The sequence below is a fragment of the Protopterus annectens genome, chromosome 2.part0 (genome assembly GCF_019279795.1).
Source record: "Protopterus annectens isolate FY-2018-M chromosome 2.part0, PAN1.0, whole genome shotgun sequence".
Lineage (NCBI taxonomy): Eukaryota > Metazoa > Chordata > Ceratodontiformes > Protopteridae > Protopterus > Protopterus annectens.
Genome location: NC_056728.1, coordinates 70,490,519 through 70,508,790, shown reverse-complemented (window position 1 = coordinate 70,508,790; position 18,272 = coordinate 70,490,519). Strand labels below are relative to the sequence as shown.

Genomic DNA, 18,272 nt, shown 5'->3' with positions numbered 1-18,272 from the left:
GCAGTGGATCAGAAGGGTCAAGACTGACAACCAAGTGCAAAACGGATGGGCCTATATGCCTATTTATGCAAAAATGGTTACAGTAGACAATGTCTAAGAATCTAACACTTAATGAAATAGTAATTTACTTTAGGCTTATGATCATAAACCATTAGCTATATTTCAAGTTGCAAGTTACAGCTCTGTTTCACTCTTCAGTTTACAGCAAAAATATTTTGAAACTGTAATGCCTACACTAATTAGTATGATTTCATTTCTGAATTAAACAAAAGTGCAAACAAATGATTTTCTTATTGTATGCTTATGGTATTAAACATAATTGCTTGAGAAGTGGCCAAGGAACATAAGGACATTTTTATTTTATTTATCCCTAGTTAACCAGGTTAGTCCCACTAAGATAGTAGGCTTTTTTTCAGGGCAGACCAGAGGTGGTCTTTATACTACTTGGGGAAATCTGACCAGGGAAATGAAGAACTTCTGTCCACTCTTTCTGATACGTGCCAAGGGCTCTTTTACATCCACCTGAGCTACCACCAACTCAGGCAGATGGGGCTTCCGTTTAACATCTTATGCAAAGGACAACACACTCAGGAAAGCAGCACCCCTTTTATACCACACTGCAGTGTCAGCAATTGATCCACCTGGTGTAGCAGTAGAATGAACCCACAGCCTTCTGCTCCAAAGACGAGTGTGAAACCTGTTGTGCCACTAACATTACTAAGGTGTTTTTGAACAGCTGCTCCTTGTGGATATAAAAACATCTGCAATATGCTGTTCCTCTTGCAAAATATTATTCCTACACCTTCTACAGACAGCTGTATGATTCATATTACACTAACAAACCTGGATATTGTTGCACTGATGAGGCTGCAGGACCACCTATGAATCAAAAGGGACATACAAGATGAGCATTAAAAACATTAACAAATTTTCACTTTAGTACCTCACCATGGAATCACACAACTATATTTTACATCATTCCCTGTTTTTAGTACTGTTTCATGAGAAGACAAGAAACTGGTAATATATTACAACCCAAGCATAATATTTTGTAGCAAATGAGATGGCATTCTTAGGAGCAGCAAATTGTTGCAAGATATTAAAGATTTCCAGCATACTGTAAGTTAAGGTAATGCAGCAAAATAGTCCAGTCATCCAAAGATTCAGTTCTGCTGCAAATGTAAGTCTTTAAAAATGCCAAAGAAATTCTGCATTAATGGCAGAAGTGCACAGTAGGTACAGACATAGCCACTCATAGCTCAATGGGTATCACAGCAAATTACTGACATAAAAAGCACTATTTGCTGATAACAAATCAAGACATGTAATGTATGCATCACTCCCACTACAGTTCAGAAAATAAGAGAAAATAACCCCGTAGTGCACGGAATGTTGCTATTAGACTTCAAAAATGGGAAAAGGACAACCTTGCTAAACACCTTTTTGATGCCAGAAAGGTGCCTAACAAGCTTTTGTTAACCAACCTGTGCACTGTCGGAATCAGTTCTCAAGCTAGGGATGGACAGCAGACCGTGCTGGTTGGCAAGAAAATAGTGGACAAGCTAAAACAGTTTTAAAAGCTCCTAGATACTCCACTCTACCTCATTTATAAACAACATGTGGATTTTAAGGCCATTCATTCTTAAGAGAAGCAGAGTTTCTGCCTGCTCTCTGTTTGGCAGCAAAATATTTTAATGGCTTTCAAAGCCTTTAAAGCTGGAACAACATTTTGCATTCCTAAATTTCTTTTTTCTTCCTGTAACTGGTAGTAAATGGAACAGATAAAGCTCCATGTACTCCACAGAATTATGATGGGTCTTAATGACTGTTAACACTTGTATGTTCTTAACGTGGATGCCAAGATTCACTTTTGTGCTTGAAGTGAATTTCCTGGCATCCATGGCGCAATCAGATCCAGTCAAAAGCTTGTACATTATAAGCAGATTCCTATACAAAATTCAGCAATGTGGAAAGGTAACTTCAACGAACGAAAACAAAAAAAAAAAAAAAACGCTCTCAAGTGAAAAACATATAAAGGCACAGTGGATCAACTCATTCATTACTTTTTTAATGACAACTTCCTTAGAATTAATAAATTAAATTCACATCACATGAAATAAAAAAAAGTCTACCATCACTTGTCTGCAAATAGCCAATAAAAATTGAGAAAATCAATAAATACTAATGCATTGCGAATTATTAACAATTTCATCTTTCAGTCCCTAAAACTCATCCTTCCAATCCTAATAAAATCTAATTATACATAAAATGTATTTATTTTTATTTTATTTTACATTTGTTAACCGGGAAAGTCCGACTGGACACATATCCATTTTCAGCGGAGGCCCGGGGAGAAAATCTCCAATAGCATGTCAAAGAAATTACACAAGAATATCATACAGAGATATAGGTTCCATAGAAACATAAGTTATGTACAGATTAACAATTCCTTTAGTAAAGTCAGCATACAGCATTCTAGTAGTAGGGTTTATATAGAATCTAAAATATAAACACACAAGAAATTTTTTTTCTCTCTAAATTATGAGGACTCTCAATATTTTGTTAAAAAATAACCACTGTTTATTAAAGCTTTACAATGAAAGGAATTAGGGGACCTTTAGTAGAATCCTTGAACATGATATTGGTACAAATTAACCTGGGGAGTAGCATGAACAAAGCCAATTGTTTGAGAAGTGGGTTCTCAGGAGTTTTTTAAATTGAATAATGGAGGTTATTTGGCTAGGAAGTAAGTTCCAGATTTTGGCAATAGTGCAGGCAGAGAGAGATTTGCCAGCATCATTTTTGTGTCTGATAATGCTTATCAGGCTCTGAGAAATAGATCGTAAGGCTCTGGTAGGGATGTGGGGGTTAATTATATTTTGAAGTACAGGGATATTTTCTGGATGATAGAAGAGATTATGCGCTATTGTGAGTTGATTAAACAGAAGTAGTTGAGGTAACTTGAGCCAACTGAATTGGTTAAGGGCGAGACAGTGGTGGGATTTGTATGAGGTTTGAGTAGCAAACTTGGCTATTTTGTTATAACAAGATTCCATTTTGTTCACATCACTCTGGCGGAGATTAGTAAGGATGGGAGAGGCATAGAGAAGGATGGATAAGAGATGAGTTCTTGCAATAGTAGCTTTGGTTTGTTTAGTTATAAAGTGTTTGTTCCCATAGGGAAGTCCTAGTTTTTTTTATTAACTTTCTTAACGGTGTGTGCTAAATGGACGTCAAATTTGAGGTTGTCTATTTCTACACCTAACAGTTTAGTATGTGCAGTTGGAGTGATTTGAATGTTATCTTTGGAGTGAATGATGAAAGTGTTGTTGAAGGGGGCAGCATGACCTGGGCCGAAAAAAATTAATTTTGTTTTTTGGGGTTAAGAATAAGTTTGATGTTTGTGAACCATGTTTTGCCTAGAGTAGAAGTGTTTTGGGTGAGGATTTGCAGTTCCTTTAAAGTTCAAAAAATAATGCTTTGATGATAGTTTTACTTTCTTAAAGTCTTTGTGTCAACAAGAAATACTTAATGTTAATACATTCGTTCAAACCAGTTTTTTTTGTCCACTGCTAATCTACTTTGTAATCACCCCCAAAAATCATTAAAAGTTACATGATCCAAAACAGAAAACCTGAATTTCGTAAAAGCCCTACAAACTACTGAAAACTTTTTTTTTTATAACTGCAATATGTTCATAAATTCTTTTGGATAATTTTCTTAACGTTTTACCTACACTGAAACGTTTGCATGTTTTACATACTGCCACAAATACAATTCCCTTCAAGTTGCAATAAAATCTACTGTTCGCCCAAAAAATATTGACACTTCTAATATATACATTAGACGAATTACTTATGAACCTACAACATTTACAATTATAACATTAATAGGTTTCAAACATAGATGTGGTATCCTTATATTTTCATTTTTGAATGCTCTGCTATTGCCCTAATATTATAGTTCTTTTTATATGTAAATACATGTTTATCACCTACTGCTTTAGACAAATCAATATTACCTAAAATAATCTTCCAATTATCTGGAAGTTTCTATTTCATGACATGCATGTTCAGAGAAATAGGCAATGACTAGCCAGAGTCTTTTAGCACCGCCCTCCCTATGCAATCACCACATGCTGGGTTTGCTTATACCACACAGCTACTATGTTTAATCTAGCAGTATATGAAACAAAACTATCATAACAGATATGATGTATTCATTCCTTCAGTTTTTGATTTGTTTCATCACTGTTGGGCTAACAGATGGATATAGGGCTGAAAAAAAAAACAGCAGCTATCCACAATGCAATGATCAATCTAAAAGAGGACTCCCTTCATGAGTCTGACAACTGGGTAACTCTTTTAAACCAATTAAAATCTGTCATTCTTCTCAGAAGATTCCACACTGAGAACACATATGACATGTTGTAAGTGTATACCATGTCAGTAGCTGATAATGTCCCCCAAGCCTCTGAATCTGCCAGTTCACCTCTAACAATCACCAAACATGCTTCCTGCAAATCAAGAAATAATGAAGTTTTGACTATTGCAAGGATAACAATATATAATCATATATACTTGTACTTGTTTGGCTTACTTGAAGCTAACGTCTAAAGTGATAATGGATGAGCCATCCAAGTACACTGGACTGACAGATGGAACTAGTGACCCACTAAGGGTTCCCTCAAACATCAACTGAAATAAAAATGCATCCATTATATCTAATGTTGAGGCAACTCCCCCTTAACATGTCCAAGTGACTGTGATGAATAATAAATGGCATTCTTGATGGTTGACAAAGCCCGACTTCTGGAATCACAGCTTCAACAACAATCATTGAAGTAAGTACGCCCTGAAGACCAAATGGCAGTGACATAATAGCCTAGCAATAGAGAGATTCTTGAAGCAAGCACAATAGTCCCCCCCCCACAACCAAACATCTTCTAAAAAGAAAGATGATTTAATTGACAATTCACTCACCTGGAAACTGTTGCTTGGTATTCATTTGTTGAATAATCTCTCTTCAGTGAGACATATCAGATAAACCTGTTTCACTGAATGGGCTTGGATTGAAAATGAATAAATTAGCCCAAAGTTTTGCAGCTTGAAATTAATTTAGTTTAAGGGATACAGGTTGTAAATCACTCTGCATGGGACACAGAGGCAGGGAGTACTTCAAAATAAAGTAACTTGATTCAAGATTCATCAACTGAAAGGGCTTGCTGAACAGTGAAGTGAAGATACCATTCAGATCAGTTTGTTTAGCAGCTGAGAGTCCTTCCTACCCTGAAGCAATGAAGAAAGGGAAACTGATCTTCCTAAATCCATGCAACCACTCTAGATAAAACAGAAAATGATAGAGCATATCTAGAGTACAAAGAACTCCCTTCACCTTGGTTCTTGTCACAAGAAAATTGGGAGATAGATGGACTGCTTCAGGAGCAATTTAGAAATCACTCTTGGAAGGGAAACCTGGGTTACACCAGATGGACATTCAAGCTCTGCAAATAAACAAATAAGGTTTCTTATACATGAGGGCCCTCCAGCTTCAATATGTGAACAGATTTTAGGACCACCAGAGAAAACATATTCCAAAAATAAACTTCAATGTCACAAAGCCAGAAAGCTAAAAGTTAATGGGCATGGCTGCCAATTGTGAAGTTCAAATTCCATGGAGGGGAGAGTTTAATTAAAGGAGAGTGCAACTGCATCTCTCCTTTAAAGAGTGAACTTAGCCAATAAGTGCTGGGCCATAGTCTTGATGTGCAGAAATAATGGACGTATGTTCACCTACTAAAGTGAGAAGGGTACATATCATAAAGCCAGCTCAACTGAAACCAAGCACAGTGGGATGGTACATGGTTCCATTCCATACAAGCAGATAATTCTGATTTCAAGGCAAACAACTGTCAAGTGAAGGGCTTCCTAGAAGTCTCAGACCTGTGACAGCCCAGCAAGTAAGCTCAGTGACATCAAGTATCCTACAGCAGGTGCCATGCACTAAAGTGAATGCAGCTGCAGTCCCAATCATGAGGGAATTATTTATGTCCAGAAAGAGTTCCTGTTACCTGTAAGGACCTGAGTGCCTGAAACCACTCCCAAATGGTGAAGGGAAAGCTTGGCCTTATTTCCATGATGTTTGCAGTAAAATGTGAGACCAGTGGTGATGGCAAGAATACAAACAGGAGCCTCACAGCCACAGGATAGAAGTCCAACCTTAAAATCCCACTGTTCTGCTACACTGCAAAAACAGGGAGAAGAATGCATTCTCTTTGTTAACATACAGGCTGATCTCATGTATTCCACCTTCAGAAAACTCAGACCAAGACTGACCTCTGAAACTGCAGTTTTAGAAGGGGACTGGAGCAGTGGCACAGTTAAACAGCTCATTCAACTCAAAAAGGAATGCAAAACACAGAGTGTGATGCCCCTTATGGCCCACTGATAACTGAGCATCCTTTCCTGCCACATGGGGTATAACCATTTGTGCCCTTAACTTGCTTTGATACTGAACAGACCGGATACACCACAAGATAAGCAGAAGGCTGAAAAGAATCACTGTTTTCAAAGCCTTCAATGCCAGGAAAACCCCCTGCATTCTGTGGAAACTTATATAGGTGTGCAAGCAAGGCATTTATCATCAAAACATGCATAAGGTTTAGTTAAAGAAAAGAATGGAAGAGTCCACCAAAAGGTTGATATGGATGCCTCATCACTCCAGAGCCCAAAAAACTAGGATCTGACACTAAAATTATATGGTGGCACAGTGTGCTGAAATACACAGATCCTTAGGCAACTGAATAACACTATGCAGGCCATGACAGCCATCAAACTTGAAGACACAGCAAAGTATAAACCGGAACGTTATGTTGTGCCCTCACCTGAGCTAAGACAACCATGGACCCTTCCTGGGTCTTTCCCAAAGGCAGGATTTACAGTAACTGGAGAGAGCTCAGCAATATGCCTATAATGGCTATCTTATTCAGAGAATTCCCATAGTAATTCTCTTAATCATCGACCCAAATGACTGCAGCCAAGGCAGAGTACCCAATGAAGAGAACATTCCATAGAGTCCCGCGAAATTGTCACCATAAACCATATAGAAGAAAACCATGCAGATCTTTCACCTGCAAGGCTTTAGCCATATAGGCCAATACCTTAGTGAAGACTCTGTGAGCTGAAGCAAGGCCAAATAATAACACTTTGTACAGAAAGTGATGGACCACCAAGAGTGAGCCAAAGGCTTCTTTTGTGTGGACCCCACGTAATGATGGGCTAAAATCGGTCTATTACATAGAGTGACACAAGTCGGGCACTCTGCAGATGCAAGTGTATAAGCCCCCTGCATGGTGATAATATGGAATAAGGCTTACTGAAAACATTGACTTAAACTGCCGAGATCAAGAGAGGGATGGAAAATCTTTTGGGACAGGGAAGAAGCTAAAACCTCACTCTTGTCCCAAAACTGGAACAGCTCTTTTTACCAGAAGAATTTAATCCTTCCCTAACAATTCTGCTGACAGATGTGGCTTGCCAGCGGAGCCCTTTCTATAGGAGGCTCAGTTCATAGGTTCATAGGATGGTACTAGGCTATCAGCCCAAGGGCCTATACAAGCCTAGCCATAACAATTCCCTGGCTATTTCTTCCCACACTATTTACTTCCCTGGACCCCTGTCTAGCAGGGTGACATGACATGATCTTCAGTGAGCTTCAGAGCCTTTAAACTGTAAGAACTTACTTCTAGCTAAGGAGATCAAGCAGGTTCCGAGAATCCTAAACAAAGAAAGCTTCCTACTTAAAGGAGATATTAAAGATGTTGGTTCACAAGTGGTTACTAGGCTATCTGCTCAAGAGCCATTTTAAGCATAGCCAAGTCCCAAACTTAAAATAATACTGTCATATGGCAACACCCAAAGGAATTTTATGGTAATGATACAGGCATTTACAGGCTGCTGCTGCCCAAAAGGGACCTAGGTACCAAATAAGGGGTAAATTTGCCATTACCCAGTCCCTGGTCCAAATTACGTTTGTATAGGGTTAGGGATAAGCTTCGCTTCACGTGGATGGAAGTCTTTTCGAGACAAAGGTAATCTTTGAGACACATACCTTCGCCTCCAACATGTTGTGCTTGTCACAGACGAGGTTTAGGTCCTTACAGTGGGTATTTCTAATGCTATTTGTTTTGCAGATGTGCAGCAAATTCATCAATATGAGATTAGATGATGCCTTGTAGGCTAGGCATAGATAGCCATCCAGCAGTATTTAGGAGGCAGGGATAAGGCTTTGAGATGGGCCACTTAGAACTTGTTGTTTAAGTCTTGTATTCTTTTTATAGGTTCATAGATTAGTACTAGACTAACTGCCCTTGTGAGCCATTTTAAGCCTAGCCAATTATCCCTTGTGAGACTCAAACCCTGCACCTTGTGTTTGTAAGGCAAACACCTTAACCATTAGGCCACTCTCCAAACCCCTTCTGATTCAAGACCCCATCTTTATACTCTTATATCTTGTTATCTGACACAAATCAGAGGCTTAAATTAACGAATCATACTCAATCTGTCATATCATGGTTTCACTGGTTTTGGGTTCCTCCCAAACTAACTAGAATTTTATATACTGTACTCAACAAAATCAGCTGATTCATTAATCTACCTAGTCAGACAGAGACAGAGAATCACTGTCTGCCACTAAAAAATTCCAGCTGGCCTACTAGTACTAAAAATTCTAACCTTTTACTGAGTAGTCTTCCTTCCAAACTCAATTCTGACTCAAATACACTTCTAGATCTCACAAACTCAGAATCTAATTTCTTTGTATGATGCAGCATGCACCTTAAGAAAATTGTTTTTGTATTAATCCAAGGGAATGTTTTTTCTTAGAAATGACTCATGACTATGAAATACACTCCTGGCTTACTGAAACTGGCAAAATTATCTCGATTTAAAGAGAGCTGTATGCATATCTGTCAAGTGAGACACTCTGCAATGCATGCAAGGACAATGACTGATTTATATTTTGCACTTTGCTTGCCTCATCCACATTTCTGAAAATTATACCTTACTAAGACTAACCAATTCTAACCTTAAGTACGACACAACTATTACTGCGACTCACCATATCCTACCTCCTAAAATGGCCATTTCATCTGTACATATTTTATACTGCACAACTTGACAGATGCTTCTTTATCTGACAACTATTTTTTTTTTTCAGCCTGTATCACAGATGAAGAGTCTCTTTTGGTCAGTTAATTCACAGAATCATCAAACAATTAAGAGAAAAAATAAGTGTTGTTTCCCAGATGGCTCTAACTTATGCCTGCTTGTTTGATATTCCACCCTAGAGGAAAAGAGGCAAAACCCACTACTAAGGTAGGTTAACGATCACCGGTGCCTTTATAAGCCTTGCCATGCAACCCAACCAAATAGTGTCCCTGTGTATCAATTGCATTTATTAGGAAGGAGAATGTTAGTCAAGAAGTTTCTAAAAGTTATGTGGGGGTTTATGTTATTTTGGGCATTAAGGCATTACTGTCTCTCTCTGTCTATGCAAGACATGGGGCCAGACCTGGGGTGAACTTCTGATTCCCTATCCACTGGTCAGGGTTACACTTAAAAAGGGTTAGGGATGAACTCTGCTTCACATGGATGGGGAGCCTGTTCTAGAGCATGAGGATCCTCTGAGACATAAATATGTCTTGTTGGTGAGACAGATGTGTGTCACAAGCATAATTTAAATCCTTTGATCGAATGCTTTTGATGCTGTTCATTTTGTGGATGTGCAAATGGTCCATCAGAACTGCATCCAAGGATGCCCTATATGTCAGGCAGAAAGACAGAGTATAGAGACAGGGCTTTAAGAAAATTTGTAGAGGACAATGTGTTTCAACCTTGTATTCTCCTGGTAAGGAACCTTTGTGGGCATTTTAAATGTTGCATATGTTTAGTCAGGTACATATCAAAGGGGGCATTATACTCAATGATGGGTCTGATACGGGAAGAATAGTGGACACTATGAACTTCCTTGGACCTGGATGCCATGGCCTTGTATATAAGTTGGGCAACATAGAATGATTTTTTTTTTAATACCAGCTTGGCTATGTGTTGGTCAATGGCCAGATTTCTGTTGACATATGTTCCCAGATTCCTGACTATTGGAACAACTCTTAAGGGTGTCTTAATGGAGAAATTAGCCTGGGTGGAAGTTTTCCCAAAAGGCACTATAATGCATTTCTTGGCACTGAGTTTTAGTCTTAGACTTTGGCGCCAGTCATTTGTCTGTGTTAGGCCTTCTTCTAGGATGTTTATATCACGGAGGAATCTATGACAGCTCTCAATTTGCAGTAATTTGTAAACTTGGTCGACCAAAGGTCCTTGACATTAACCTTTACCTGCAAGTAGATACCAAATAGGAGTGGTCCCAACACAGTGCCCTAAGGCACCCCACTGCTGACCAGTCTTCTCAGTGGAGGTGGTTATCACCATTCCTGACTTCCTGGGTCCTATCTGTGAGCCAGCTGGCAATCCGGTGAATTATACAGGGGTTTATGCCCAGTTTGGTGAGTTTGTCAATTCTACCCAAGTTGGCTACTTTACTGTATTGTACTGAAAGCCTTAGCCGGGTCCAAGTAGGCAGTATGCATCATTTTCCCCTCTCTCAAAGAAGTTCACAAGGTTTAGGAGGCATGATCCCTTACAATTTGGGCCACAGAAGTGGTGTCTTTAACACTTGCAGACATCCAATGATTTCTCAAATGACATGCCTTTCTTTGGACTTCTGACTCGGTTACCAGCAATTATCAGTGCTGTGTGAAGGTCCAAGGAAATAAATGCATCTTCGTCACTGCTAACCACACTGGAGACTTTTATGCTTGGAGCACTAAGGCCTAAACAACCAGGACTGAATATACACCTCTCTTACTAGGATTACTAGAAGTCTAGCAGGAAATACAGTAAAGTGTAGGCAATTACGCAAGACCATCAACAGGGGCAGGGTCACTGCTAATATCGGTATGGGCAATTTTGAAACAAAACAGATTCTTCAAAGGAAAGATAACCACACTAGGTTAGATAAACTCCAGAAGTCTCTCAAAGAAAGGCCAAGTGTTTTACACACCATAGGAAAACATGAACATTCTCATGTAAAAAGGTAATGCCCAGAAAAAAAAAAATAAAAAAACATTTCAGTTTCCATTGAGAATATCAGTGTTTCTTTTGTGAAGCACAGGACCACCATCATCTTGTTTCAACACACAAGCTGAATGCAGTACAAAATTCTAGGTTCTCACCTGTTTCTGCTTCATCTAGGTTAGTAGCAAGTGCTTCCTTCTGGCGGACTAATAAGTCCTGCTCACCAGTTAATCGAGCATGATCTTGACACAGCAGCTGAAACTTTTTTTGCAGGTTCTCTAACTGCAGTACAAGACTATGTTCAGAGCTCTCTTTCTGACGTAAGGCCTCCTCCAGAGCAGCTTTCTCAGCCACATAACCTTCAATTACACCTTAAAAATAAATACAAAGTTTTTCAACAAGTAACATTTTAGGATGAAAAAGCAAAAACAAAACCATAAAAAGCTAACAATTAGTAAATTGACATCATCTGCATAAACCAACAAGCACTTTTTAAACATCCATCTTCTGGAAAAAGATATGTAGCTATCCTTCTCCCTCCATGACCAAGCATCAACTGAACTGCTGGAATTAGCACACGTGCAATACCACATGTATGTTTACACCTCACAAATCAGATGACACCAAGCCATGGAAGGGAGAAGAGTGTCTGTCCAGAGTCGAACTAAATGCTCTGTATTATTCCACCCAATAATGTGCAAGTGCACAGATTGTTCATGTATTAAAGAAGGGAAAACATTAAAGCAAAGGTGAAAAAGAATGCCCAGGGGCTTATGTGCATGCATACTGGGAATATATGCGGAATACTAGCAGTATAAGCTCAAAGTATGTTAAGTGTCAGTTATGTGTAGAAAAGGAGAAAGCTAGTACTGCTCAATTTTAGCTGGAGTATTTCAGTGTACCTTAATTGTGCTATGCAATCAGAAAGGGAATTGCTGACAAATTAATAAAATACTGAAGTATACAGTGCAAGGAGCAGATTTTACAGACATTTAGGTTTCCTTTTCATGGAAGAGTAAACCAAAGGTGATAAGTAGAATATCAAAAACAGCTCAGAATGTCATACAAAGGAAAAGTATGCTATTAGAAACTGAGTAGTATATATAAAATGATAGAGGGTATTAAAAAGGAAACATTGTGAGAACAGATTGAAACAGTTGAGCAGCTACATATTACAAGAATTAACAGTAAGGGAAACTTTTCTACAGAAAAGTGAAAAGGCAAAGAGGAAGATGATATTTCATGTCAAGATTCAGAAAAAACACTAAACCACAGAAAGTGGTAATGCTTGAGGAAGTACTACCTGATGCAGTGATGCAGCATTACATCGGAGGGACTTAAATATGCATGGGACAGAGCACTCTCGCCAACAGTTTGTACACATTTCATGTAGTGTTCTTGGTATGAGCATGTACATGTGAACAGGCCATAAAGCCTCTATGTATAGCACAATGATCAAAAGAATTTCCATGTGGGATTTTGAGCTCATTTAGTATATGGTGGCTAACCAAGTAACCTTAACATTTAGTTATACACCTACGTAACATGTGGAGATATTACTGTGTTCACAACATTACATACTTAACATGGAGAAATGTTATAGGCGGTCTTCTCATCCCAACTTTATTGCTCACTTCAGCAAAAAAATTCTCAGCAATACAAGCATGCTCTCTTTTCCTCAAACTGCTGTCATTAGAAGATGACTGAGGGCAAAAAACAGGTGGCCCCAAACCGTACACACTTCCCTCACAAGGTATGTGCACACACACATACAAACACACAGAACAAATATATACATGTATATCACACACACACACACACACACACACACACACACACACACACACACACACACACACACACACACGTAACACAAATAAAATACTCAGTTTCAGCCTTTAATAATCACTGTACTTATTTTCTGGTGAATAGTGGATCTGTTTACTAGGATGCATACTGCAAGTATCCTGATTTTTGAAAGGCTGTCCAGTTTTTTCACAAACTCACACTCCCAATTTCCTGATTAACAGCATTTACACTCTGAAACCAGATATGCACCCAAAGGTTGTTTTCCTGTGAACTTCTTTCACTGCAATGTCTCTAATACATTGCATGAGTGCATGTCTGCTTCTGGGCAGCCTCTCTCCCTGGTTTTTGAAAGCTAACACAGAGTGGGGCACCACAACTGGGGGGGGGGGGCATAAGTTAAGATTCTTTCAGTTCAAGTGTTGGGGGGGTGTTGGTGACTGGTCACAAACTGCATGCACAACACAGCAAAAAAGAACACCTACGCTGCAGTCCCAGATTCCCATCCCCACAAAAATCGAACACAATCCACCTGTACTGTGAAAGATGCAATTCTGTCCCCCTATCTGAGGAAGGAGCATCATGAGGAAGAGAGCCCTGTATTTATGCTGTGTGGCTAAAGTTAATGGTTTTAGAATATTCTTTGCATGCATAAGGAAGTGTGGTGCCAAAAAGAAAGCCAGCACTGCCTAGGCAGAATATACAATATATTTAGCAGAGCAAAAATGAAATATGCAGTATGACTGACAGTTCTCAGAGTTCTGTCTGGAGCGTTTCTCCCTGGCCCCCACTGAAAATAGGCTCTGTCCTAGTCTGACCTTCCTGGTCAACAAATGTTAAATAAATAAATAAAGGTACAGTGCCAGCTTTAAAGCACTTTCACAGACAAACTCAAAGAACAGACTTTAAAACTTTCTAAGTGCAGACTTGACAAGAGCTAAAAATGTGCATGTGTAAGCCAATGCAAGACAAAAATGAAAAAAAAAAGAGGTCCAAAAAGGGGAGAAATCTGAACATTTTGATTTACAAAACAATGATCATGTTTGCAGGGCAAGTTTAAATAGCAGTTAATTTACTTGGTGAGTAAGTGGTATCTACATAATCACCTATTTTAAATAAAAAAAATAACTAAAATTTGCAAAGTAGTGAAAAGTAATCATGGCAAGTGTTAATCAGGAACTTGTAGCAGGTAGCACTTTATTTTACAGTTTTATAGACCAATACAGGCTTCATTTGTAAAGCCTGTAAAACAGCGTCATACTGATACCATGGTTGTCATGGATTTGAAAAGCAAATGCTTGCAGAGAAGCCAAAAGGCATGGGGTGATTTCTTTTAAATACTCATACATCACAAACTAATTACATTACTTGACTTGTTCTGTGTTTTACTGGAAAACCATGGCAAGAGGTTAGAGATTTGCTTGAGCCTTATTTTTAGACAACATATTAGGAACATTAAAAAGATATACAAAGGAAATCAGAAAGATGTACCGGTCAGTATGCAGCACTGGTGAGCTTAATCAGTTCTTTTCCAACTACGTAAACAAATTAAGGTTTAGTTCAAGTATGGTAGATACTGGAGAAAGTGCTGGAAAAGAATGGTGGTAAAATAATGGAAGCCTTTACTAACTTATTCAGTGTAAGGCAAATTAGCAATTAAGAACAAAAGATTGTGCCGAAGTATAGGAATAATCAAAACAAAACTGTTGCAAAAAAGAGTAAAATCCCATGACTGGAGGAGCTCCAAGGTCAGCCTCAGTAAGAAGCTGAGATCCCTCATAAGCGAATTACGAAAACAAAATTGCCACTGACTCTAAAGCAACCACAAAGCATTCTATAGCTATGTCAAGAATCTACACGGCAACACTCTGATCTGCTCTGAGTTACAGCACAATGGCACTAAATATACAGAACCAAATGATATTGCCAGCATCTTGGCAGACAAGTTCAGTGCTAACTTTACCCCCCTCTCACCCCCCTAGAGGGGCCATCTCTATACCAGAAGAATGCAAAGTTCCTGTAATCATGGCTGCACAGGTAAAAAAAACAATCTCCAAAGCCAAAAACACTGCATCCATGGGACCTGACAATATCCCAGGCTGCGTTCTACACGAACTACAGAACGAACTGGCACCCCACCTAAGTACCATGTTCAATCATAGCCTCATCTCAGGCTATGTGCCCACTGAATGGCGCACCGTGACGGTTATTCCACTCCACAAAGGGGGAATCACGATGGACCCCGAGAACTATTGCCCCATTAGCATGACGAGCCGGGTCTGCAAGGCCATGGAACGTATCATCATGGAACTCAAACAAAGACATCGGTAATCTCCAAACTCTGGACCCCACCCAGTTCGGGTTTGTAAAAGGCAGATCATGTCTCCTAAACCTGATTGACTTATTTGAAGCAGTCACCAAAGCCATAGATGATGGTAAGGTGGTTCACACAGCCTATCTAGATCTCGCCAAGGCTTTCGACATCATTCCCCACTCTGGAATTATAGATAAACTCACTAAACTAGGTATAAATCCCTAGGTCACAAGATGGGTTGCCAACTGGCTCATGGACAGAACCCACACTGTGAAAGTAGCAGACTCCAAATACGACTTAAGACTAGTGACAAGTGGAGTACCACAGGGTTCAGTCCTGGGCGCTCTCCTGTTTGGTATCTACTTCTCTGAAGTACAGGCTAACACAGCAGGTCTTTGGCTAACGAAGTTTGCAGCTGACTGCAAACTGGGAGCAATAATCGAAACCCTTAACGATGTGGACATCCTACAAAAAGACCTCACTGAGACAGATGCCTGGTGTCAAAGCCATGGCCTCAATCTCAATGCCAAAATGTGCATTGTCATGCCCTTTGGTAAAAACTCTGTACCAATTAACTACCACATAGGTGGTAATCTACTTAACACCAAAAATGTGATAAGAGACCTTGGGAGACAGGTGGACAGTAGTCTCTCTCCTTTGATAAACACATCACCACAGTGGTCAGGAAATCCTTCTATGTGGCACACCTCATCACAAAAGGCTTCTCATCCAGAAAAAAAAGAGGTCATTGTTCCCCTCTACTCATCACTCATTAGACCCATTATAGAGTACAGCGCCCCTTTTGGTTTGTACCTCATAAGACATCTACAACAACTGGAGAGACCACAGAAATACCTCACAAAGAGGATTACTGCCTCAAACAGATGCCCTATGCAGACCATCACAAAAAAACTCCAGCTTTACCCCCATCGCATATCGACTACTCAGAGGCGATTCTCTGCCTAACATACAAAGCTATGTCAAACCCAGAGCTGTTGGACATGCTCCACTTAAAGAAATCCTAATCCCTCCAAGCTACACGCTCTAGGGACCTAAACCTTGTCACCACAATAAACAGAACATGCTGTAGGGATAGATTCCTGTCCCTGAGACTTCCCATACTCTGGAACAGACTACCCATATATGTCAAACAGAGATTCTCATTAGCACTCTTCAAGAAAAATCTTAATGATTGCATGGGAAATAAGAAATTCACCCCGGGGATCACTTCTGTGGCTCTGCTCAACAGGGACACAGGAAAATAATTTTCTTGGGTGGCGAAAGCCAGGGTACCTTTTTGGCTAGGCTTATATAGGCCCTAGGGCCGATAGCCTAGTACCTACATATTAACGCAGAGACTCAGGAGGATTCTTAAAGAAATAAAAAAGAACAAAAACTCAGTTTTACACACAGATGGGAAATGGATGTCCTGAATGAAGAACTTCAGATTTTTTCACTTATTTTGTTCCGTTATCACTAGCTGAAGTCCCATTAGAATGCAAGGAGGGACCAACTGTCCAAAAGTGGAAGTAAACAATTCTAATTAACCATAAGCTTACTTGTTTCTCACATGTCATGAACTTTACACCTACTCCTAAAGGACCCAGGAAGAATAGGTTCATTGACAATGGTTATTTGATCCCTTTAAAATGGGAAAGTACATGTATTTCTCCTACAACAGTGTCATGTCAATGGAAGACAGTTTAATGACAGATGCTTGGGCATTTGTAGCGTCGTTATTTATAAACTAAAGTAGTTGGATTTTACTGCAGCAAGACAGGTCAACTTTGTATAGTACACAGACTGGGCCAAGTCTCTCTTCTGTCTGTACTTGGTTTTGCCAGAAACCATAAGCAAAAGCAGAAAAGGGTGCCCTGATGTAATGTGAGCACCCTAATGCTCCAAGAAAGAGAAAAGTAGTACACATCTTACCAACTCAACAATGGCTAACAGAAAGGGAAACTTCATACAAGATCATGTTCATTTTCATGCTCATTTAAGGCAGCGCAAAGACTATGTTGCTTTTCTACTTTGTCCTCAGAGGCCTTTCATTTAGATCATTCACACACAAAAGGAGAAAGATTACAATGGCTAAGCCAGCTCTGTAGTTTTACCGGGTAAAACCCTGGCTATGATATAGTGGACTTGAGACTGATTAATGGCTCGGGCATCTATCCTGGCAGAAGAGGTTGACAGTGACCAGCTACTGCCCACATGCCAATCTTGAGGGAACATACACTGCTCTGCTTTGCCACCTAGATGACACCTAGCAGGAACACTAGGTGCTGCACTCAGAAAAGGGCCCTAATGAGAACATACTGCCATGGTGCAGATGCACAAGCTAAAGGGATTCTCTACATGCAGAAACATGCTCCTTTCAGAAGACAGCACATAGCAGAGCATGGCACACCACTGAAGGGGGGTACTCCACCTGAGTAAAAAGAAGTCATTCCACAGGACCAGAAAGCTGGCATGCTCCCTGTCACTAGACTCTTGCCTCTGGGGGAAGGATGGTTGAGGGAATCCCAGGTAGGAATAAAGAAGACAGAAGGTTCTTGCATACCTGGGGAATGCCTGGCTCTGTCCCCAGGGCTAGGAATGGGACTGGGTCTGAAAGAAGAGCCATGAAGCAACATCTTGCAGGGAAGCAAAAGGTGGTTGAAGAGCAGAGTTTAGACTTGGTTTGGTACTAATGCCAAATGAGGAGTTAAAGTATACTGATTTCTTAACGGTTCAGCATTGTGAAAATTAATTCAGAAATGTACTTAAGCATGTAGGTGTGACACCTTATCATTTTGAAGAAGTACCCACCTTAATCTACAATATGCACACATACTACCACAAAATGTTAACTGGCAGTGAATAATGTTGCTATGTGGTACAACAGCATGCAGCACAAGCAGACATTGCATAGTGATGACACATTCCTAATAAATGATCATCAAAATCTTCAAGGATAAATGTAAAAAACATTACAAAACTGAAGAACACTATCAGGTCTACTAAAGGAGATCATGAAC

The 18,272-nt window shown here is 39.6% G+C and overlaps 1 protein-coding gene across 1 annotated transcript in view; it reads right to left on the bottom strand.

Annotated features, from left to right (window-relative positions):
- The window catches only part of PCNT (pericentrin), a gene marked incomplete in the record, with an annotated part of 2,997,294 nt that overhangs the window by 1,305,432 nt on the left and 1,673,590 nt on the right, over positions 1-18,272 (bottom strand). Inside the window, 2 exon segments of the mRNA XM_044060288.1 lie at positions 844-879; positions 11,291-11,503. Of these exon segments, the coding sequence (XP_043916223.1) occupies positions 844-879; positions 11,291-11,503 (249 nt within the window).